The sequence below is a fragment of the Podarcis gaigeae genome, assembly GCF_964106915.1.
Source record: "Podarcis gaigeae genome assembly, chromosome: 2".
In the NCBI taxonomy this organism is placed as follows: Eukaryota; Metazoa; Chordata; class Lepidosauria; order Squamata; family Lacertidae; genus Podarcis; species Podarcis gaigeae.
In genome coordinates this window covers 46,101,661-46,125,287 of record NC_139679.1, presented here as the reverse complement: position 1 = coordinate 46,125,287, position 23,627 = coordinate 46,101,661, and the positions used below count along the sequence as shown (strand labels likewise).

Below are 23,627 nucleotides of genomic sequence, written 5' to 3'. Positions count from 1 at the left end.
GGCACTTCATCAAGTATTTGGTCCCTGCACCATGTGCAGATCATAGAGAATAGGTAGCATGCTGCACTAGCTGCAGCCTCCATGGAATCTTCAAGGAGTTAGACTCCCTTGAAGGAGCAGGTGCTGGTGGGTACTTCGTCAAGTGAGTTGACCCCAATCCAAAACAGGGCATCTGCCCATTATCTTGACATCAAAGCAACCCACCATTAGAGTATCATCTTGTCACAATTCATTTATTGGCCCTCATCCAGGCCATTAGCATCTCCAGGCTCTGGGTCAGTGCCTTCACTGTCTCACCAACCCCTGGGCAAATTCAGCCACTCCCCTCCAGCTAACTCTTATAAACTGGGATCAGCAGCGGTCAGGAAGTACATGTGGCAGGACAAACGCATTTGAGTTAACATCCCTGTGCCAGGAGAACTGGAACTTATCCCAACAGTGGCCAAGTCATCTCTGCTCATACTGCATCTAGATCAGAGCATCTGTGGATAACTACCTCCAAATTGCCTCAGAGGAGATGTATTAGGCAAAACTAGTGTCCTGGGGGGGGGAGAGAGTTGTGGGGAAGGTGGGGCCAACAAGGGTGGTGGGAGAAGACCTCAGAGAGAAGGGTCAAATAGCTAGAAAGGGGGAAAGTGGAGTAGGCAGCAGAGGGCAAGGAAGCCCCAAGTTCTGTATGGAGGAAGCAAGCAAACAAACAAACACAGCATCTAACAAAGAAGAAAAGAGGGAGCTACAAAAAGGAAAGCTGGTGAAATTCATTTGAGAGCGGGAAGGGTGGTTGCAGTTGCCAATTGTATTTGGGGGGCTTCTTTTCTTATACAGTACATTCCCACAATCTGGCAGGCATTTTTCCAGTGTACAGATAAATCGGTGAAAACTTGGAACTGTCCTGAATGCGGTTTTAAACGATTACCGGAAGTTAAACTTCTGCTCAAATAAATTAAGGCTGTGTCCTTTTTCTTTCTTTCTTTTTGTGACCTTAGGTGACAAAATTTAATGAAGTCTCTTTAAATGATATAGCAGAGTTGGAAACCTTTATTAGCCTAGAAGCTGCATTTTCTTATAAGCAACCTTCCACTGAAGGAAGAGGGCAGAGGCAAAAGCGGGTTAGGCAACAGATGTGACTAGGTTGTACTGCAACCATGTAGAAGCCGGAGATTTCTACACACAGAGACCTCTCCACCCAGGCAAGAAATAGGTATTGTCAGTTCACAGACATAAGCACTCAGGGAGGATGCAGAACACAGGTAGTGAGGGATATGGGGAGCCTCAGAAGAGGGGGTGTGGCCTGAGGAGGGGAGCATGGCCTAGGGAAAGTACCCTAGATGGAGAGGCCTGGAGGGGCATATTTGCCTGAGTTTCCCTACTGCTGTGATGCAGTTTCACAACTCTGAGCTCTCCCCTGAGTGGAGGCTTCTTATCCATTCTTGGCTAGTTCATTTTAGTCCCTCATCCTGATCCAGCAAAGAGAAACCCTATGCAGACATGAGTTTCCACGCTCTGCTGTGTTATGCACAGAAAAGCCTGAGATATGACAGGAAGAAAAATCATGTTCCGAAAACCCTGTAAGGTACCTGTGCCACACTATGGATTCCTCTTTAGAATATGGATCACCCCCAGACTATGCTGTGCTAAACTTTTTTACTTGACTAGGCACGCAGTCACATATTCTTCCTCTGAGCTCCAGCAGCATATGATCAAGTTTCCAACAGTCCCGGGTTTCTTTAGATCATGGCTTAGTATTCTCCAATCATCCCCTAAATCTGAAGCCCTCCTGTGCTAGTTTATTTCATTGTTTTATTATTAATACATTCTGCTGTCGGTACAAGACTCACATACCCAGGCATAAATGAGCCTGTGTGGTGTTCTTTGCATACAAATGTAGTGTGTCATCTTTTGCTTTGAGGCCAAGTTCCTTTTATGTATGTAAAGATATTACGATATTATTGCTGGCTTCTTTTTAATGAATATTTGCATGCAGATATCCTGCTTTTCTAGCCCAGGAGGCAAGATTATGTAACACTCATATGCATATTGACATAATTAAGAGGCTACCACTGAGAGAACTTGGAAGAGTAGGTTAACCTCTTGGAAGAATCTGCTTGCAAAATGCAGGTCTTTATAGACTGGCACCATACAGGATCTAGAGTTGTTGCCCTATTGTCTCTTGTCATGCTGAGACTTAGATGAACTGCTAAAGGAAGAAATCCATGTATACTATTGAAAACCATTTTGTGAACATGAGTAAGAAATCCCTGTGCCCTTTCATGTTACTGCTTAGAGATACCATGCAACACGTTACTCTGTCCAGAAATGCCAAAATGAAATGTCAGAATGAATTACTTTGTTTACATCTCCTGAAAATTACTCGTAACTCAGATGGAAATTTATTTTTATTTTTAAACATGAATAGGCCATTTTTCTGAGTACCCCTCATATGGCAACCCTAATACAACATAATTTCATAGTACAATTGAAAGCTCATTAAAAGCTTTCAGAGATATCTGTCATGTGAAAACTACCTGAAACAGGTAGATTTCCAAGGCTTTTGAAAACACTGTTGTGTGGTAGCCTTCCAGAAATAAGTTGTTATGAAGTTCAAGAGCTGTGAGGTCACCACAGAAGAGGACCTCCCTGAACTAACTGGTGGGCAGACTAGGAGGGCTCTGTTGTTGATCTTAACCTATGGTCAATTTGATATTGACGCTTTAGACAGTCCTTCAGATATATCAAGCCGAATTTGTTAAAAGCTTTAATTATTAAAACTAGCACTTAGGAATGCATTGACAAGCAGTGCACTTGGTGTAATGATGATGTTACATGAGCCAACTTCCATGCCAAAGTGGTATTACATGGCCGAGCTGTCGGGACTCTGGCAGCTGTATTTTGAATTAGCTGAAGGAAAGTTCAAATGCAGCCCCAACAGAGAGCACAATACCGTAGATTACAGTACCCAGGCCAGGGCATGACCAGAGCATGGATTACTGTGGCTGAGGCAGACCTCTCTCCAGGAAAGGGAAACAATTGGCATACCAGCCAAAGCTGGTGCAGATTAATGAAACACACTCATGTTGTGGCACATGTGCCAAAACCCAAGTTGCGTGAATACAGTGTTTGGTGAACAGAGTGGAAATTCCCCATAGGCACGTTGTACATTTCCCTTTCAACAAAGGAAATTGGTAACTTTACATTGTGGGCATTATGTTTGGGAATTATGCTTTATTCCTTGCAACCTATACTTGTGATATAACTGTGGAATAATTAAGCAAAGCAGAGCACTAATGAAATTTCGCTGCCAGCATTATTGGACTTGCCAGATGTTATTCACTTCTTCTATTCATGGTTCTAATTCACTACCACGTTAGCCTGCCAAGCAAGTGGGGATAGGGGTTAGATGTTACATATTAGTGTGCTTGTGCAAAAAGCTTGACTTAGAAGGTATTGTTGTGCCTCATTTCACCGGTTATGTTTCATTAATCTTTTAATTTTATACTGAAAGCTAGAATGAAAATTTTGGGGTTTCTGGAACATCCCAAAATGGCACTGCTGAGATTGTTCATAACCATCATCTTTTATAAATAATGCCACTTCTCTATCCCCCACCCTTATTTATTTTTGCCAAATTGGGTTTGTTGTTTGTTTGTTGTTTTGATTTGCCCTCTTACTTTGGATTTCAATTTCCTTCAGAGCAAAAGCCAAAATTGTTAAATAGCCTGCAGAGAGTATAAGTAGCGTATCCAAGTTTAACTAAGTACAACAGCACTTGATGATATTTTGTATGGAAAAATAAGCACCTTTGATGAACCATTTCTGCATTCACATAGTATGCCATAGCATCTGATATAGAGCAGGGATGGAAAACATCCTTGGGTAGAGATTTGGCTCAGGGACTACATAGCTTCGTTGCTCTGCTACAGCAAGTAATGGTGTTATCAGAATGATGAAAAGGGAATTTCAAATGGTGTTTTGAGAAGTGCTGCAGGTACTGCAGACATTGCTAAAATTCTCTTGTTGTAGTAGCTTGATCTGGGTCATGGAGATTATGCTTGTTTTCTTTGGATTTGTGAAATAGCATAGGTTACCTGGGATAGTAGTCAGTACTGCACAGAAGAATGAATTGTTATGTCCAGGTGTGAAACAGGGTGAACAAATTATAAGCCCAGGAAGAATAGCTTGGTCAGCCCAACCTACAGTTTTAATAACCAATTACCACTGAAGCAAACAAGAAAATTTGGGGCACTTTTATAAACGATACATAGAATTTGCAATAAATTGCATTCTCTTCACTTTTTAGTGAAAGAGAGATGCAATGGCAGGCTGCAGGTTTCAGTATGTCTACAATCTATTCTGTAACATTCCACAAACAACTGGTGTCTGCATTTTAGATTTTGTGTGAATTTTTCACTTGAGTGATGACATTTAGCTTTTGTGGTATATTTGTGGGAATGTTCAAGTGTCAGAGGTAAGCCTTTCAGAAAAATGAGTAATATAAAAATATCAAATCTTTCTGTTCCAAAACACCAGATAATCCCAGGAAGTACAGAAGTAAGTGTATTTTGTTGAATCATAAGAATACATGAAGAGCTCTGCTGGGTCAGATTAAAGGCGAATCTAGCCTTTCTCACAGTGGCTAACCAGATGCTTATGGGCAGCTCACAGCAAGGGCATGTGGGAATAGTAGTCTCTTGCTGTTATTCCCCATCCCCAGTAACTGTGTTGAGAGGCTGGATGCATCTGATCCTGGAAGCAGCATATGGCTATGAAGACTAGTAGCCACTGATAGCCTCCATTCATTTGTCTAATCCAGGCACAGGCAAACTCGCCCCTCCAGATGTTTTGGGACTACAACTCCCATCATCCCTAGCTAACAGGACCAGTGACCAGGGACAATGGGAGCTGTAGTCCCAAAATATCTGGAGGGCCGAGTTTGCCTATGCCTGGTCTAATTCATTATTTATTAAATTGTGGGGGTTTGGGGGGGTGGATTATGGAGAAATGGTTAGGGATGCCCTTAAAGAAATCCAGAAATCCCACCACATGACTCTCGCCAATTGTAGCTAAGCCATGATCCCATTCCACCTTGCTAAGAACTGTAGCTATCAGGGGAGAGGGTCTACATCACAAAAATTAAGGGTTTCCAACCCCACCTTTCCATACTAATGATTTTTTAAGCACTCGAACAGAAATAATATGTTTCTAAATTTTTAAATTTTCTGCTATTCTGTATATTGAATTAATTTTGCAAATTTTGATATTTTTGGTTTACAAGTGTATGCTTTTTTATTATTTCTCAGAGATAATATTTTCCATGCGGTACGGGCCCCATTTACCAGATGAGGGACTTATATTGATAGGTACAATGATATTGCGAAAGAGCAGAGCCTAGTAAGAACATACCCATATCTAATCCAGATTAACACTAGAGAGCATTTGAGGATGTCCTTCTCTCACAGAGGGCCTGTCCCTATGACAAAACATTCCTAAATAAATTTAGTGTCAATTTCTCGTGATTGTAGGTGCTGCCCTGAGATGTGAATGTTTTAGAAATAAGACTTGTTAAATACCCTTTGCAGATGCTTTGTCAGGGATATATTAAAATTTGGGGGTCCACATATTTCAAGAAATTAGGATATTGGAAGAATCAGAGGTCTAATCATGATACCATCACCAATTATTGGGCTGTGTCTAATTTTAGGCTAGAACTGTTGTATTTATCTCCTTCATACAATTGGATCACACATACACTTGTCCCTGGTGGTGGTGCTTCCTTACTGTTCTCAGCAAGTACATTGAAACAGTATATATATTTGTGTATCTGAAAGTACAGAAAAATCAGGTAATGGATCTTAAAATGCAATAGAGTTGGTTTTCTACAGCACATTAGTTTTTCAGTCTTTTAAGAAGCAAGTAAACATAATGTGACACAAATCCAGTGAAAATGTTACAGTCAAGCGGAACACATGTCCACCAGTTTAGAGAAGGATTAAATATAATGACCCAGTTAATCCTTAAGAAATGAATGATTCATTCACTGAATTTTGTTCAGATGAAAATTCTGCAGCCTGTGTATTAAAACAGTTCTTATTCAGACCTCTGTTGGGTGGCAATGGGGAAATCCAGTTCATTATCAATAAGAGAGAACTGATGCCTTGGTAAAACTACTGTGGTTGTGTGCATGTGGCCTAATAAAAGAAGTTGGACATTGAATTTCCAACTCAATCGTCATTCAAACATTTCCTCAGATTGAAACCATTTTCACCGATGTCGGTGAAGCTAGATTCTGTATAAATGTATTTCGGATTATATTTGTATTTTATGCATTTTTTCTGTATGTTCTTCTGTAACTTGCAGGACCTGTGCCCATGCTTTCTCCCCTTGCAAAAACCCCTGCTCCCTTCACCTCTCACACTGCCCTCCTCCCCACTTTAGGCCAGAAGTGGGGAACTGTTTTGGTTCTGCAGCCAGATCCTTATCAGGATCTGCCTTGCAGTTCAAATTCAACAACTGACATCATGCTTTGAACTCTTGAAGTTGGAATTTCAGTGCACCTTGTTTTCATCTTCCTTTTAGCAGCATGTTGACGCCTGTGGTGTGTTTTGAAGCCCCCCCCCCCCAGTCCTTCTTCCTTCTTCTTGTGCTCTGCCTCACACATCACCTCTGCCTCCTCAACGGGTCACCTTTCTTCCTCTGCCCTCACTACCTCCTCCGCCTCAGGCTTGGCCTTGCCCCATCTTTCAGTCTTCACTGTCATGTTCTTGTAATTGTCATTCTACTGTAGTGTGCCACGTAGATTGCACCATGATAACAAGGTTATACAAATATATATTTGAGATATAGTCAAAAAGCTCTGCAGGATGCAAACAAAAATTTTAAACAGGAAACATAAAGAAATATTATACATGTGGTCTGTGCTCACCTTTGATGGAAACAGAATGAAAGGATGATGTCACTAATCAGTGCTTCCAGCTGCCTTTGAGAAGCAATCATATGGTTAACTCAGTAGGAAACAACATGCTGGTGTCCGCTTTTTCCAGCGAAAGCAAAGAGTGAATGCTGCAGGCAACAAGGAACAATAGTGGAAATAAAGTTCAAGGACATCATCATGTTTGCCCCTGATTTAAGCTCCATATTTCATGCTACCAAAATAACTTCTTCTTTTTTTTGAAAAATGAAAAATGTTTCCAGAGATGCTAATAGCTGCTTAAGAGCATGAAAACATAAATTTTTGAAGTATGAAATATTTCTCAGGCTTCGGTATAGAATTAAGTCCGTGATAGCAATGAGGGAAGTCAAAGCAATTAGGGTTGCAGTTCTCTACCCGTTCACCAGAGATTAAGTTTACTGGGTTCAGTGGGGTTTACCTCTGAGCAGACATGGATAGGATTGTGCTGTAAGTGGCTCAGAAGGGCCTGTAAATAGTTATTAGCACTGTATCCAAAGCTATCTGTGTGCAAGATTCCACTCACACAACAAAAATTCACCTTCATTTCCTCCCCCTGCCCTCCTCTACCCTGCATCTCCCCACACACTTTCAAAGTCAATGGGGGGTGGGGTTGGTGGACCCTTCAGGGCAGATTTTGGGAGTGCAGTGGGGAAAAGAAGGGGGGCTCTGTTTCTACTCTGTTTTATTTGCTTGCTTACTATGAATCAGAAGAGTCTATTTCTGAGAAATCAATATGCCTTTGATTATTTCCCAAAGTATATTCATTGGATTGCAGTGGAACTTAAACTGCACTTGAGCATAACGAATTTAAATTCATCATTTTTAGCTAAATAGCATCCCTAAATAGCTAAATAGACCCCTGTTGGGTCTGCAGGCTACAGAACTCATGAATCAGATAAGAGGAATCGGAGTCAGATTTGTATATCTAAAACTAGAGGATCACATTGATACTCCTCTGCTGAGCCTTTGATTTTTCTCTCAATTGTCGCTTGTCATTTCCTGCATCAGTCCCACAGTTTCTTTGCTGGTGTCATCAACAAGCTGCACAAGTGACATTCCTTTTCCATTCAGGCACTTTGCCTGCAGGGGGATGCAGTCCAGTAATGGTGAGAGGCAGTTTAGCATGATCGTTGAGCTGGTGCGGTGTTCCTGGTCACCACACACCCAGCAGTCATGAGCTCTGACTCAGAAAAGTCTGTTTAGCACATGCTGTAAGTACTGGAAAGGCAGACTTGAAGAAGCAAGTGCAGCCTCGGAGGAATGAGAAGAAATATCTCATATGCAGCCCAACAGCCCTGCCGTAAATCTTCCTCACTTTCCATGATTACTCCCTGACATTCTTTCTAAGCACATTGACAGAAATGTGATTGTTTGAAAAAAGGAGTTTTAACTTTTAAGAGTGATGTTTTTTTTTAAAAAAAAGTTAGATGATTATTAGGTATGTATATAAATAATCAAAGCTCTAAACAGCTGCTATGGTTGTACAAACTGGGTATGAGAGGATTAAATTAGTGCAAAATAGAAATGCAGATTTTATTTTTGTTAAATCTGTCTTTCACTTGGTACTTCTGGATTCCTCTGTTGAAAATCTGAATCTGTCAGCTACTAGCTAGGCTCATCAGTTTAGGCTATAAGCTAGTAGTTATTTCTCTTATTTATTTGTCTCAGGATTTTTAACCCATTTTCCTACTGCTTCATAAGTTTTTAAAACAACAAAACAATATATCAAGTGAAAACAACAAAAGTGAGAGGTGGAATGGGTTGAGGCAGACAGTCTTCTAGCTGCTCTCAAGGTACCATAACAAAAAAGTCCCTTTCTCTATTCTTACCAAGCGGTTTCTGATTCCTCTTCCTAAGTGGCTTCTGTTTCACTTGTCCCAGATCAAATCAAGGCCAGTTGAAATGTACAGAGTATGCATAGCAGAAGTGCTCAGTGTATTTGAACTTTGTAAATATTTATCTCGAATAAGAATAAACCAAAGTAAAATGACTGGATTATTCTTGCAGCAGATGTGATACTGCAAGTGCTCCATGTCCTAAAGCTTTCCTCCTTTTTTTATTTACAGATGGCTACACAACAGATGATATTGAATTTTACTGGCGTGGGGGTGATAATGCAGTTACAGGAGTGCGAAAGATTGAACTGCCCCAATTCTCCATTGTGGACTATGAACTTATCACCAAGAAAGTTGCTTTCTCGACAGGTTTGTGAAGGGGTGCCACAAAGGAAATGCATCTATCTGCTCGCTGAAAAGCTTCCCATCAGTTGTTTTGGATAGTACATAATGACTAACTGCATGGATCGTATAAAGAATAAACAAATGAGCACTGAATAGGCAAACCAATACAATTTATTCCTTATTAAAATAACTGTGCCATGTCAGGTGCACTAAACCTGCTGTCCTGTGCATGCTTGCCTAGAAGTTAGTCCCATTGAACACAGTACATAAAGAAACATGTATAGGACTGTGGTGTACATATAATAAATACTTTTTTATTCAGCCAGTGTGGGTTGTTGTTGTTTTAAAAGGGTATCAACCTTAATCGACCTGAACGAATAAACTATTTTCTATTTTCTGCAGCCACTCTCAAAGCTCATAAAAAAGCAAGCTACTTTTCCCATACACTTTCATTATTAAAATATATGGATGCCCTTTTCTTATGCCTGATGAGACCATATGGAATCAAAATTTGATACTACCCCCCTCCCCTTTTTCAGGGCCAGCCTGCCCATGAGGCGGACTGAGGCAGCTGCCTTGGATGGTGGAATCCCATGGGGTGGCGCCCCTGCCACCACCACTATGGAAGCGAGGAGAAGCAGTCGCAGCTTCCAGCAAGATCTCATTCAACTCTCGTGAGATCTTGCCGGAAGCTGTTGTGCAACCCCGATAAGTAAGGCTTCGGTGGGGGCAGTACATTCCTCAGATAGTGAAACAGATGTGCAACTCCTGCTTCTGCTACACAGACTTCCAATCCTAGTTCAGTGGGGCTGTTGTTTTTTTTTGGGGGGGGGGTTAACTAACAAGCAACACTCAAGAGAACAGGATGTAACTATCCGGACTGCTAATCAAGTCTGATTGCAAATACCACTTTTGCATTTCATGGATTTGTGCAGAACAGTTGTCCCAGTTTGATTTTTCTTGGGAGCAGAGATCAGTGGTTTGAAAGTATAAGGATCAGAATTTTGCTCCTCTCACAGGAGGTTTGTGTGGGAGGCCTAAACAAACCTCAGAGCCTAAACAGTTTTAAATATTGCTCTGTTTCTGGTGTTTTTACTTCTCAACCCCTTTCATTTCCCTTTTCCCAGCCCGGTCTTTTCCACTGTTCGCTTATTTGGTTACACAGGGGCTATTTTGAGTTTTTACTTGTTCTGGCATCACCTGCCAAGAAGATAATGATGAAGGAGCAGAATCATGCCATAAATACCCAACATGACAACTTGTTATGTTTGATTGATATGACAGCTAGTACAGAATGAATACAACTCTGCTTACCTGAATTTTGTGGCTATGAGTATATGAACCAGTTTCTGAGCCTAGCACTTCAGGTGATTTCAAAGTGACCATAGCAAGGTAGAACATGCAAAGGTCAAAATGCAATATTGGATGCTGAGCTACTGCAAAGCTTAATGGTTTCGGTGTATGCACACCTGCTAGCAAACAGTGGCGTAGCGTGGGTTGTTGTCAGCACCCGGGGCAAGACAAGTAATTTGCGCCCCCTAACCCATGGATTTGCGCCCCCTAACCCGTGGATTTGCACCCCCTAACCCTAACCCCCAGATGTTGTGCCCGGTGCAGCCGCCCCCCCTCCCTGCACCTCCCACGCTACGCCACTGCTAGCAAAGGCACAGTGAACCTTTGACATCTTTGTTTAGGCACAGATTAAAGAAACTGGCATTTTGTTTGTTTAATAATAAATTTTATTTTTGCCTTATGGGTGTTGAATTACAATAAAAGTTTGTGGGTTGTAAATGTTAACAATGTGCTTGCAGGGCTACAGAACTGAAACTTGACCTTCTAAACATAAATTCTGTTCTAGGTTCCTATCCAAGGCTATCACTCAGTTTCAAACTCAAGAGAAACATTGGCTACTTCATACTTCAGACCTATATGCCTTCCATTCTGATCACTATTCTCTCCTGGGTTTCATTCTGGATCAATTATGATGCTTCAGCTGCCAGAGTGGCTTTAGGTAAGCACTTTTTGCTCAACATATATCCTGTTGTGCCAGCTGCCCATAACATAAGCTCCATTCCTAACATAACATAACAGCCAAATCCAATGGGTGACTTAGAATGGTGGAATTGTTGCACAGCTTAACTCTATCATTTACTTTTTGTGCTGTTACGCTACTTCCACTTGTGATACCCATCGCACAACAAAGCTCACCTGTGAAGTAGCAGCTTTTCTTGCACTAATGTTACTTTGGCTCTTAGCCTTTGAATGTGCTTCCTGTTCTAATTTTGGAGGCTGGTCAGGTTTACATATATTTAAGCACTGAAAAGCTTTCTTTTGAACCAGTTTGGATGAAATATTTAGAGATAATTTTAAAGTGAGTAAATCAAGGTAAATACAAGTGCTTCAGCTCAGCCAGATTGTGTGATGTTTTGTGCTGGTGTTCAGCATTGTTGTGTACTACTACCTATTAAATTTACATTTAAGATTCAGAATTTGAGTCATCACAACCCAGCTAAAACAATTTCTTCTCCGAATTAGCTTAAAATCATTGCAATTTATATTAGCACTGTTTTCTTAGTGGAGCAAACCTATATGAGGTGGGAAGTGGGGAGTAATACAATTAGAAGAACCTATGCCCTGCCAGTTCATGTGGAAAGAGTGGGGCACAGGTTTTTCCACCCCTTTCTAATTTGGTTGGAGGAGCACTTACTGCAGACATCTCCATTGCCTCACAGAGAGGCTTATAAATCCAGATCTTCCCGTGATAGAGCAGACCTCTCTTTTCAGGGAGATCCAGAAGACCGTATGGCATAGGTCACCTTTTCAGGGACCATAGAGTTTTGCAACCTTAGCTACTTTTCTTGCAATATATTTAATCTAAAAATCACAAAATATTCTTACCTTGCTGGTAATTCCTCAGACTATGGGGAGGGTTCAAAGCTGGAGAGAAAACATATTTTGCATGCAGAAGACCCCAAGTTCAGACTTCTTACCCAGGTATAGAAGATTTGAAACTGGGCGGTAATTGGATAGGTCTAAGGGATCTAATGAAGTTTTTTTTAAGAGTGGACACACCACTGCTTCCTTCAGTTCCCCTGGGAATGTCCCCGTGTCAAGGGACAAATTGATAATTTCAACCAGGGGGGTCCATGCAACATCTGGACACTCCCTAATCAGCCAAGATGGGCACGGATCAAGGAGGCAGGTGGTGGGCCTACCAACTTGGAGGAATCTATCCACATCAGTAGGGAGTATCCGATCGAAATGGTCCAACACTGGGCCTGAAGTCAGTCGAGGGGCCTCCAGTTCAGTCACTGTATCTAAATTGGCAGGGAGGTCACGGCGGAGCAACAGGACTTTCTCCGCCAAAAAACTCGTGAATGCCTCACAGCTGTGGGTCGAATTTGTGCTTAAATTTGGTTGTCCTCCTAAGGACGTTATTGACCTAATTATTTTAAAAAGTTGTACCGGGTGAGAGCTAGCGGATGCAATGGAAGCTGCAAAGTAAGTAATGAACCAATGGTGTCACTTTGTGTCTTTTACTACGCTCCTATCTCAACATGTAATATTGTCTTCTTAGGTAACATTTGGGTAAGGTTGAAACAGGATTCTACTTTGCAGGAGTATGGCTTCTTCTCTTAATGGGCATTTCAAATTCCACAATTAAAATAGTTTACCGAGCTGAATCCTGATAATATCTGTTACCATGGACTTCTTTACACCATAGTATTGCCTCTGGCTACATTGGGGTAAAAACTCCAGGCAATGCAGACAAGGAATTCCACTGCCTTCAGTCACATGCCCTTGTTGACTTGTCTTGACATTTGCCAAGGCTGTCCAGAGCTGAGTGGAACTGCACCCAACCCCAGGTCTGGGCTTGAAGAGTAGCAAATAGGTTCTACATCTCTGACCATACAGCAGTAAAAGGCATGGCTTCTAGGATTTGCATCAGGCTTCACCAGTCACACGACTTGATGTTGCAAAGTCCTTTTGTGCCTGAAAAAAGCTCTGAAGCCTGAGAACATGCACAGTCTACAGTTCAGCTTAGGTCCCAAACCTAGACCCCACAATTCCTAGTTCAAACCCTCTTGTCCCTGACAGAAAAATTGACAAGTCACTTTGCTTTTATGTGGGTCTGTGAATGATGACTCTAGATTGTGTCCCAAGGCAGAATAGGAACAGCTCATGAGACACTGGCCTTGTCATGGTTTGTTTACTTTCTTTCAACTTGTGATTCATTCACCCAACAGTTATACACAAATCAGAGGTTGAAAAAGTTTTTGTGTTGCCATTCCAACAAAACTGATAATGCAAACAAATCTTTTTAACCTCCTGGCGCAGTAATCCAATAAATGATCAGCTACAACAAATGTTGCTTTGTTTTTAATATTCGGTTGGAAACCGCCCAGAGTGGCTGGGGAAACCCAGCCAGATGGGTGGGGTATAAATAATAAATAATAAATTATTATTATTATTATTATTATTATTATTATTATTATTATTATTGCTACTGGTCTTTTAAAACTAGTTTACATTAGCAAGCCTTTTGAGTTTGCTGAACCTTGCATTCCAGGTAAGGATCCAATTCTAATGCAAATTTAAACTTAAGCCTCTTCAAGTTTCCATAGCTCTTAAGAAGAAACATTACCTAAAGGAAGGTTGAATGCATTCTCTACTGTTCCCTCGATTCAAGCTAATGTATATTGCACAAGGTCTTCAAGCAAGATTTTTCTGAAAATTCAAACCAGAAGACATGTAAAAAAATATTAAGTAAAACCAGCATACTGAAGAAATAGGTGCACTTTATAACCTGTGTGATACACAAGTGGAAAGATTTCCATGGTGTTGACTTTGAGAATTCATAGCATTTAATGTTTTTTTGTTCATTACTGTAATAAGCATCACCACCCAAAAACCAAAAAGAAGCTAGTATGGAAAATATTTCTTCTAGTGCTTTTCTGGAGTGAACTCCAGCTCCCCCTAATATCTATCTCTATATCTCTATATGTCTATATCTCTATATCTATCTCTATATCTCTATATCTCTATATCTCTATATCTCTATATCTCTATATCTCTATATCTATACACACACACTATTTTGAATTTTTTGATGCTTCCCCCCAGGAATCACCACGGTGCTGACAATGACAACAATCAACACTCATCTCAGAGAAACTCTGCCCAAAATCCCCTACGTGAAAGCCATTGACATGTATCTGATGGGATGCTTTGTCTTCGTGTTCATGGCCCTACTGGAGTATGCATTAGTCAACTACATCTTCTTTGGCAGGGGACCACAACGCCAGAAGAAAGCAGCCGAAAAAGCTGCCAGTGCTAACAATGAAAAATTACGAATGGATGTCAATAAGGTAAGTTCCAATGGAATATGATTAGCATCTTACAGTTACAGCATTAGACAATTCATTTTCTTCCAAACAGAGCCTTTTTTTACATTTGGTTCTTCTGCTGCACAAGTCCAGTAGGAATTTTATGCGCCATATTGGCTTTCACTATACAGCCTTTCCAGATGATTTTTTTGAAAGCTAAGCAAAGCAAAAAAGAAAAAAAGAAAAAGCAAAACAAAACACCTTATAGTCTTATTAAATAAGCTTGAACTAGCCCCAAGCCAATGTTCATAATATACTTCCAACTTTACATAATGGATGAAGGTGTAGCATTGTGGAAGGGATAAGATAGTCCATATGCCATGGGAAAAGTAAATTTGTGTGTCTGCGCTCTGGACATAAACACACAATGTTTAGAGACCTAAATATAGGGATGCAGTCAGTTCTGCATAGACTGAAGAAGTGTTTTTATAGAAGAGTACTTGATCTAGAGGAGGCCTTTGCTCACAGAAGGGGCAGTTTTTGCCTCCTACCTTTCCAGTTGCCCATGACACTTTCCAAAGTGCTCTAGAACCACCATCCCCACTGAGCATATTTTCTAGGGGCTGAAGAGGAGAAGGGAAATCAGCAAAAATAGACTTCTCCATATCCATTGGTGGATCTTTACAAAAGATTTTATATCCACCCAAAAGAAACAAATAGTGCATGGCTGTGATGGCTTTTTTTTAAATAATCAAAGCAATGCAAAAGTTTCATGAGATGGTGGGGGCATTAATATAGTATAGACAACTTTGTTAGTATTCACTTTTTTCTATTTTCAAATTTTGATGTGCTTGTGTCCCACCCTCACCCCCAGCAAATATTTATTTGCTGCTGTTGTTTTGTAAAGTGGGCAGTTGACAGTAAAATACAATAGCAATAAACATTCAGTAAAGGCCACAATAAATTGGCATTTTAATAGTAAAACAGTCTAATAAGATGCACAGCACTACTAAAAGAATTAAACACATCAAAAGTGTCACAAGCTTATAAGAATTGGTGTTGCACATTCTTTCTAGAAAGTGTCGCTGATCATTCTTCTAAACAGACCCCCCCCCCATGGTTTTGCATAGCATGAATTCTGTAGCTCGTTAAAAGTCTAACACAAGAGTGTAGCAGCTGAAGGAAATAACTTTTTCCCTTTTAACGTGGTGTTGTGCAGTGGTAAAAAATGTAATATTCTTACATTGGAAGAAGATCCATAGATGCCTGGATCCTGAGCAACCAATTGTCACAGCTGTACACTTCTTTATTATGCAAAAAAACACACCCCAAAATCATCTGGAAAGCCCTTGAATGCCTTGGGCTTTAGATACACTCTCACTTAGTGGCATTTTCCTCTTTCTGAAGCTTGATTTACAAGATGGATTGTATTCACTATAGGCTTTGCTGTCATCTGTCAGGCAGAAGGTTTGAAGGCTTTAAAAAATTCATGAGTTTTCCAGCTGTTCCTCAGAGGAACAATCCAAAATGATGGCTAAACTACGACATGCTTGAAAGCTGTGTGATACTCTATAACAGAACCAAAAGGGGGTATAAACTTGACAGAGAATACGGAATCAATATAAGTATACTTACATTTTTATAATGTCAGCAAAAGCATCATTTCAGCAAATATGGCATGGATTTATTTGTAAAATTGTATAGATGTAAAACTTGAAATATTTCATAGAAAATCGTTTATTTATTTTTTAAAAAAAATCCAAATTCCATGTCGTATTTTCTCAAATGTGTGAAAAGAGAAAGAGTTAATAACTGTTGGATTCACACGGTTCTGGGCTAGACGTTTTGGTATGTTTCTGGTTCCCTCCCCCCTTTATGCAAAGACTTCCCCTCATGTAGTGGAATGTCCCCTCCCTCTCATCTCCCTGTGCATGGGATGTTTTGGGATTTCCCTCAGCTCTCCCAAGCAGATTGGGAAGGAGGAGCACAGGGAGAGAAGAGGAAGGGAGAGGTCTGTTGTGCAAGCAGAAATTATTGTGAATGGGGGTACTTTGTTGGATACAAGCCTTAATTTCCCTGTTCCCTACCTGCAGCTTGTTACAATAATGGTACTATGGTAATGGTACTAGAAGTATTGCTTGACTTCTAGTTGCAAATAAACAGAGGTAAACTGCATAAAAACAGGAAGCAACCATCACAGCAGCCTTATCTTTTCACAGTGGTGCTCAAAAACAGTTTATATAACACATACACACAAAAAACTTTATTGGCATGTACATGTCTGTTTCTAAAATCTTTTTTTCAACATTTCAAATAATAAAACATGCCAAAAATGCCTGAAGGTGCTTACAAAGAAAACCAGTGAATAAAGGTGGGTTAAGAATTATTTTTGGGCACATGCAGATTGAAAAAGAAAAGAAAATCTGTTGTTCCCCACTTGAAGTTTTTTGAAAGTTAAATAATATAATAAAATGAATAGAAATCATTAAGAGTGCAGCTGTTGACTATGTGATAATTTGTAATATGGATTGTGCTAGAAGTAAATAAGAATATGAAATGCAGTGGTATTAGATGATGCATCAAGAATGGATTGTGGGAAACCTCTTAAACAAAATTATATTAATTTGGAATTAATTTGTGTAATTGGGTTAAAATTGGAAAATCAATAAAAACTATTGGCAAAAAATGATTAATTTTTGGATATTAAATATTTGCTGCCAAAATTATAATTTCAAGTTTTATTTGAGGAAATGTGGAAGCCATTCACTCATAGAGCCATTTCAAATATTACATTTTCATGCAAAGGTTTGATCTATACAAAGGTTTTCTCAGTGATACTTTATATGTATCAGCTTTCCAAAGAAGAGGGAAGGGAGCTCCATTTCCATACATGGTTCCTTTCTCTGTGCCTAGACTGTCTCCTTTTAGACTGTGGCTGATGGATATTCCTTACTTGCTTATTTAATATATTTCTACCTTTTGTAAATTAGACTTGGGGTGAATTATAGTACAGCAAGATACCCGATGAAGATAGAAGCATAAATAAATAATAACAGAAGATGATGTATAAAAAGAGAATAGGGCTGTCAAGGTTCAAGAACACAGAGCAGACCACACAAAATAAAACATGGACGGTGTGAAATGAGCATATGTAGGGCAGCAGTTCCACAATTTGAGTGCTGTGACAGAGAAGGCCATCTCTTCATTGGCCTCTTGCTGGGGCACTCAGAGGAGGGCTTCTAGGGAAGATCTGAACCAATTGTTTAGTTACCGTTGTAGAAGGTGGAACTTTGAAATATACAGGTATCAGGCTTAGGGCTTGAATGACCAAGGCCAGTATTTTGAATTGAGCCTGAAAACAAACTGGGAGCCACTGAGGATCTTTTAACATTGGTGCCTACTTGTCACTGCTTCCAGAGGCCCATGAAAGTCAGTGTGAAGTTTCAGGTGCCAAAGGAAAATGGTTTCAGAACTTTATCTCCAGAGATGAACCAACATTTTAGATACAACCAAGTGTTCCTCCAGTGTATCATAGGGCATGGCAAAACTGTTGTGATTTTTTTAAATCAAAGTATCAGTTTTTGTGGTGCTATTAGTTAAAAGGTAACTTGCAACATTTCTTATTTTCTAAGAGGTCACAATTCTCACTCTTCAGAAAACCCTTCTTGGAAACAACAGCAGCATAGCTTCATTTATTCTTTCAACATCATTTGTGTGTAGCTTGTTGCAAGTATAAATTTCCCTAAATCCTGAAGGGCCCACCTGATCTGTCATCTCCATCTGGCCTGAATTCTCCCAACCCTTCTCTTTTCAGTACTGTAAACAGCACTATAATGAATAGGGCTTAAGTCAATGTGTGAGGAGGGAACAATGTCCACAAGCATACTAGTTCTGCCTGTTCATCCTCCTCATCGTCGTCGTCCTCTAAATGTTCCTCAGTGGCTGTCCGCATCAGGGAGACCTGTATCTGTGGAGGTTCCTTCATGTTTTGGAACCCTCGTTTTGTTGGTTTTTAAAATGTTCAGAAGCCTCCATGTGTACAGGAGACTTCCCCACTGCCATCACAAATAGGGCAACAACCATGAGGATGGGGGTGCAGCTAGAATGCCTGATTTATGGTTTCACATATCAGTTTCAAGTGTAACCATGGTTGGCATGGAAGCTATAGACAAAAAAAAGGAAGAGGAAATCAAACAGGAGAGGAAAAGAACTGTGCATGCCAAAGGGGTGTTTCTCAAGTTCTTAAAAATTATAAAGAAGGGTATCAGTCTCAGGTTTTATTGATTACTTTATTGTTAATGTTTCTAATGCACCTTCCATACCAATAAACCCCAGGGTGCTGTATAATAATAACACCAAGAAATTACCAGGAGTAAATTATAACCCATTAAACTGATAAAATCTAAAAGACAACTGCTAAAAAAGCAGACCAAATGCACAGGCAGACAAGAAGCCCTTAACTCGACACAGAATAAATTGCAAAAACAGTCAAGTTTTGGCCTAATACCATTCCAGACAAGCCTATCTGAATTGATGCTGTGGATCCTCTCAACAGTGTCTCCCAAAATATTTTTGTTATTTAATTTTTATAACCACAGTCAGTCCCTAAAGTTCCAGCTCCAGACAAAAAACAAAAAGCAATCTACTCAACATAATGATTGCCAGCACAGAAGTAAAATTTAATAGAATGTGTCCTATTGCTCCTGTCCTAGTAATTGGCAACCCTCAGACATGCTTAGTGGTAACACCTTTCTACATCTTGTCTATTGTCCTGAATGCAGCTGCTTGATGTTTACCCAAGTGCCATTGTCAGGATTTTAGCATTCCAGGATGGAGTTTAGGGCTCAAAGGTTTGCCCATGAATCAAATATACCGTGAAATCTGTTTGTTCTGTTTCACATTCACATTCTGTTCTTACCAAGTATCTCCTTTTTTCCCCTTCATTTTTGGGTATCCATGCTATAAGTATGTGAACTTTGTGTTTATATATTTGACTTTGCATCTCAATTCTTCCTTTAATTCAGTTTTGCTAGCAAAAGAAACATAAGGGTTTGCCCATAGGGTGATTTCACAGCCATTTACTAAGAAAACATGCATTCATAGATCAATTATATTATATTTTACACATTAAATCTTGATCCAATGCTGCTTCAGCTCCATTGAAGCCCCTCTTCCATTGATTTTTCATGAATTCCCTTTCTGTTATGTTCTAAATGTGTTCAGTGCTGACACCGCACATTCAGCCTGGGAAGATAGTGTCAAGACTACCATAATGCTTGTTTTGTCAGATCAATTGGTTTTAATGGCTTTAATTGCACTTACACCTCTACTTCTGTCTGAATCTCCTGCAGTTGACTGTCATGTTATTCCTTATTCTCTTTACTTTCATCAAGCTCTCTATCCACTTAGCTCTTATAATTTACCTCCATGTGAGATCGTTTCCTCTTCTGCCATTCCATGTGACAATGTCTTTGGCTTTTTAAGAGATATATGATGTATTTGAGTCCAAAAGGCTCAAATCATTTTGGATATTTGACGCAGGCATGACTAGCAAAGCCTACTATTGTTTTCTTCTGTGAAGCTCCCGTGTGTTCTGTTATCTTCTGTCTCACATTTAATTTAGAATATGGTCTGTAAATTTATCATCCAATTTCAAAGAAGTATTTAGAGTTATTTTACAACTACTATGTTAGTTCTAGCTCTGCTCACCATTCCCTAATTAGTAGAAGCCAAAAGACTTATTTAGCATATTCTCTACTTTGTCTTCCAGATCTTTTATAAAGATATAAAACAAAATGGGACCGAATTGCGATCCCTGGATCCCACTGGAAATCTCTCCCCATCTAGATGGACTGCCAGTTACGATTACTCTCTTAATACGGTTAGATAGCCAGTTTTTGATCCATTTGATTGTACTAATTTTCCAAGACATCTTATGTTGGCTTTCTAACCATAAGATATTGTATAGTGCTGTATGAAATGCTTTACTAAAACCCAGATAAAATATCCACTGTTTTCTCATCATCCATTACATTGTAAGTCACTTTGAATTCTTTTAGTAGAAAAGCAACAAAAGAATTTTTATATAAATAATCTATGTTGCAATGACAATTTATGAATTAATTCAGTAGGTTTAGCTTTAAACCATGTTGATCTAGCCCTTTGTGAATATAGCACATACTCCATTTGTTTTATTATTATGGAGTTGACTGCTAAGGTTCTAGTATGGAGTCACGATTTTAACTTATTCCTAATTTTAGGAGGAACTATGGCTCCTTCTAGATTATTTTAGTCTTCATTAGTTTTTCACAGTTTCATTGAGGAGTGCCTGAAAGTTGAAAAGTTTCTTTTTGGATGCATTTCAGTTTGTCTTTTATTTGTATGAGACTCTCTGTGTATGTGTATATATGTGTGTGTGTAAGCAGTTACTTGTTTTGTGTAATCTATTTCCCAATGAGCTTTGTTCTTCCATTTGCGGCTTACTAGCTATTTTTAAAATATATATATATATACATTCATACTTAAAGCCAACTAGAAATCTTAATCCATAAAGCTTTTCACACTGCTTGGATATCATACCATCTTGGATTTGCTTTGTTCCAGGTATTGTGCAACTCTGTTTCCTTCAGTGAGCAATATTTTTTTCTCTCCATTTTCCATGCAGAATATGTAAATCATTTATCAATAACTTCTTAGCACTGCATTTTTTTCTGGATAGCTTCTTTGGGGCTTATGCCTATCTGAGATTTAACATTCTGAGCTTCCCTTGTTTCCACTTTTGGGATCTCTTCTCTGATGCACCTTGCATGCTCTTATTATCTTATATGAAGATGCAACAGTAATAACAGCAGTAGTAATTTATAACAAGCTAGTAAGCAACAGTATTTACGTGAGAATGAAGGAGTTTTACTAAGCAGCGTTTAGTAGAAGAAGGGAGCCTAGAATTCTGTGCCAAGATTCAGATCTTTTACAGAATTGTACAGGTTTGCACATGTTCTTTCTGGTTGCAAAAGTTGAAAAATGTCAACTGCCTTTGCTACTAGCAAACTTCTTTTTAGTTTACTGCCTGAGATTTATTTGTTTTTCAAGTCTATTCACTTATAAACACATTTTTTCTTGTCTAAACTTTTATCCCACAATATCATTGTCCAGTAATACACAAATAGGATCTGCTATTTTGTAGAAGCGTTCATATAGAAATCACTTCCTTTGACAATTAAATCATTTCAATATATGTTAATAAAACTTCCATTATTGATTCTATGAGGCAAACCCCACTTCAAAATATAGTCTGAACTGATGTGGCCAGCATCTGCACTTTTAGATAAGGTATATTATGTGGACATGCTGGCTGTGATTTAAGAGTACTCTGCATATAATGATAAACTTTGGCTCAGTAGTCTCTGTATTATGTCACATATCTACGGACAGCATGCTTGAAAACTTGGAAGCCTGTTCATTGTCTCAGAAACAACCAACTAAGGCTCACCTGGTGCCTTCATTACATATCTTTAGGTGCTAGGCGCCAGTTTCTCTTTAACCAGGCCTTTGGCTGATTAACATTACAGTGGTATCTCAGTTTAAGAACAGTCCTGCTTACGAATGATTCGGTTTATGAACTCTGCAAAACCAGAAGTAGTGTCCCGGTTTGCGAACTTTACCTCAGTCTAAGAAGGGAATCCGATTGGTGGAAGCGCACTGGCAGAGGGAGGCTTCATTAGGGAAAGCACACCTCAGTTTAAGAACAGTTTCAGTTTAAGAACGGACTTCCTGAACGGATTAAGTTTGTAAACCGAGGTACCACTGTATATGTCCTTTTAAATGTTTTTGAGGGGGGGAGGGTTATCAGTTTGTTTGTGTTTTTATTTAGTATTATGTGTTCTCTTTTTGTATTTCTATGTTGTTTGAGAAGTGTCTCCATCTCAGGCAACCGGTTCCAGGTCATTTTGATAAATTTCCCTAGCCAGAATAAGAGGTGGGTAAGGTAAAGGTTAAGGTACTCCTGCCCGTACGGGCCAGTCTTGCCAGACTCTGGGGTTGGTGCGCCCATCTCACTCAAGCGGCCGGGGGCCAGCGCTGTCCGGAGACACTTCCGGGTCACGTGGCCAGCGTGACATCGCTGCTCTGGCCAGAGCCAGAGCCAGAGCCAGAGCCAGAGCCGCACATGGAAACGCCGTTTACCTTTCCGCTAGTAAGCGGTCCCTATTTATCTACTTGCACCCAGGGGTGCTTTCGAACTGCTAGGTTGGCAGGCGCTGGGACCGAACGACGGGAGCGCACCCCGCCGCAGGGATTCGAACCGCCGACCTTTCGATCGGCAAGCCCTAGGCGCTGAGGCTTTTACCCACAGCGCCACCTGCGTCCCTAAGAGGTGGGAGAGGGGCATAATTAAGAAAGAGCAAGCCTGAGGGACTTTAGCCAGCATTGGGTTTTAGTTTGCTAGTGAAGGTAGGATTGAAGAACATGGTGGGAGACCTTTTTGTGTTGCTCTTGGCTCCCATTTCAGTTGTCAGTGTCATTCAGTAGTTTCATAGGTCCACGAGAAAGTGGAAAGAGAATTGCAGTATAAAGGCTACCTATTTTGTAGCCACAAAGGAGATAGAACCAGTTCTGCTCAGTACTAAATCTCTAGCTACCTATCAAGTTTGCTTCCCTTTTGCACTCCCATGATGACAACAAAAAATTCAAATGAATTTGAAATAAATGTAGCATAGAGCTGGTCTGCTCATTACAGTTTCCATAAATATGCCAATGAAAAAGTGCAACAAGTGCAGATGTATGTGTATGATGATGCTATATCAGTGTCAGGTGGCAAACTGTGAATGACAAGGATGGGGAATTCGTAAAGGAAATTCCATTTCCTCTGACATCCCAGTGCCTTTAAAAATTGAGTATTGGGAAAGCAACCAATTCCCAGGGACATCCATTTGGAGGGGGGGGGCCATTGTGCTAGAGGAAGTCCTTGCACAGAGTTCCTGCTGATAGCACTCATTAGTTGAATCCTGCTAAGTGTTTGCCTTTATCTTAAGTTATTCCTACTGTTTAGGATATCATGAAGCTTTGATATGCTTAAGTATACATGACTTTCCACCATGTAAATATTTATGGTTAAGCTACAGTTCAAAACAGGGATGAAAAACCTGTAACCCTCCAGATGCTGTTAGACTCCAGCTC

General features: G+C 39.9%; 1 protein-coding gene across 7 annotated transcripts in view; it reads left to right on the top strand.

The window, feature by feature from the left end:
* GABRB2 (gamma-aminobutyric acid type A receptor subunit beta2) overlaps positions 1–23,627 on the top strand; it is a 108,562-nt gene that overhangs the window by 71,113 nt on the left and 13,822 nt on the right. For 5 of the 7 annotated variants that reach the window (XM_083719337.1, XM_083719339.1, XM_083719335.1 and 2 more), the window contains 4 exons: positions 9,013–9,150; positions 10,985–11,137; positions 14,251–14,495; positions 20,224–20,334. In XM_083719337.1, the coding sequence (XP_083575463.1) occupies positions 9,013–9,150; positions 10,985–11,137; positions 14,251–14,495; positions 20,224–20,334 (647 nt within the window). The remainder of the gene's footprint in view (positions 1–9,012; positions 9,151–10,984; positions 11,138–14,250; positions 14,496–20,223; positions 20,335–23,627) is intronic. The other 2 variants (XM_083719340.1, XM_083719341.1) reach the window with 1 other exon arrangement.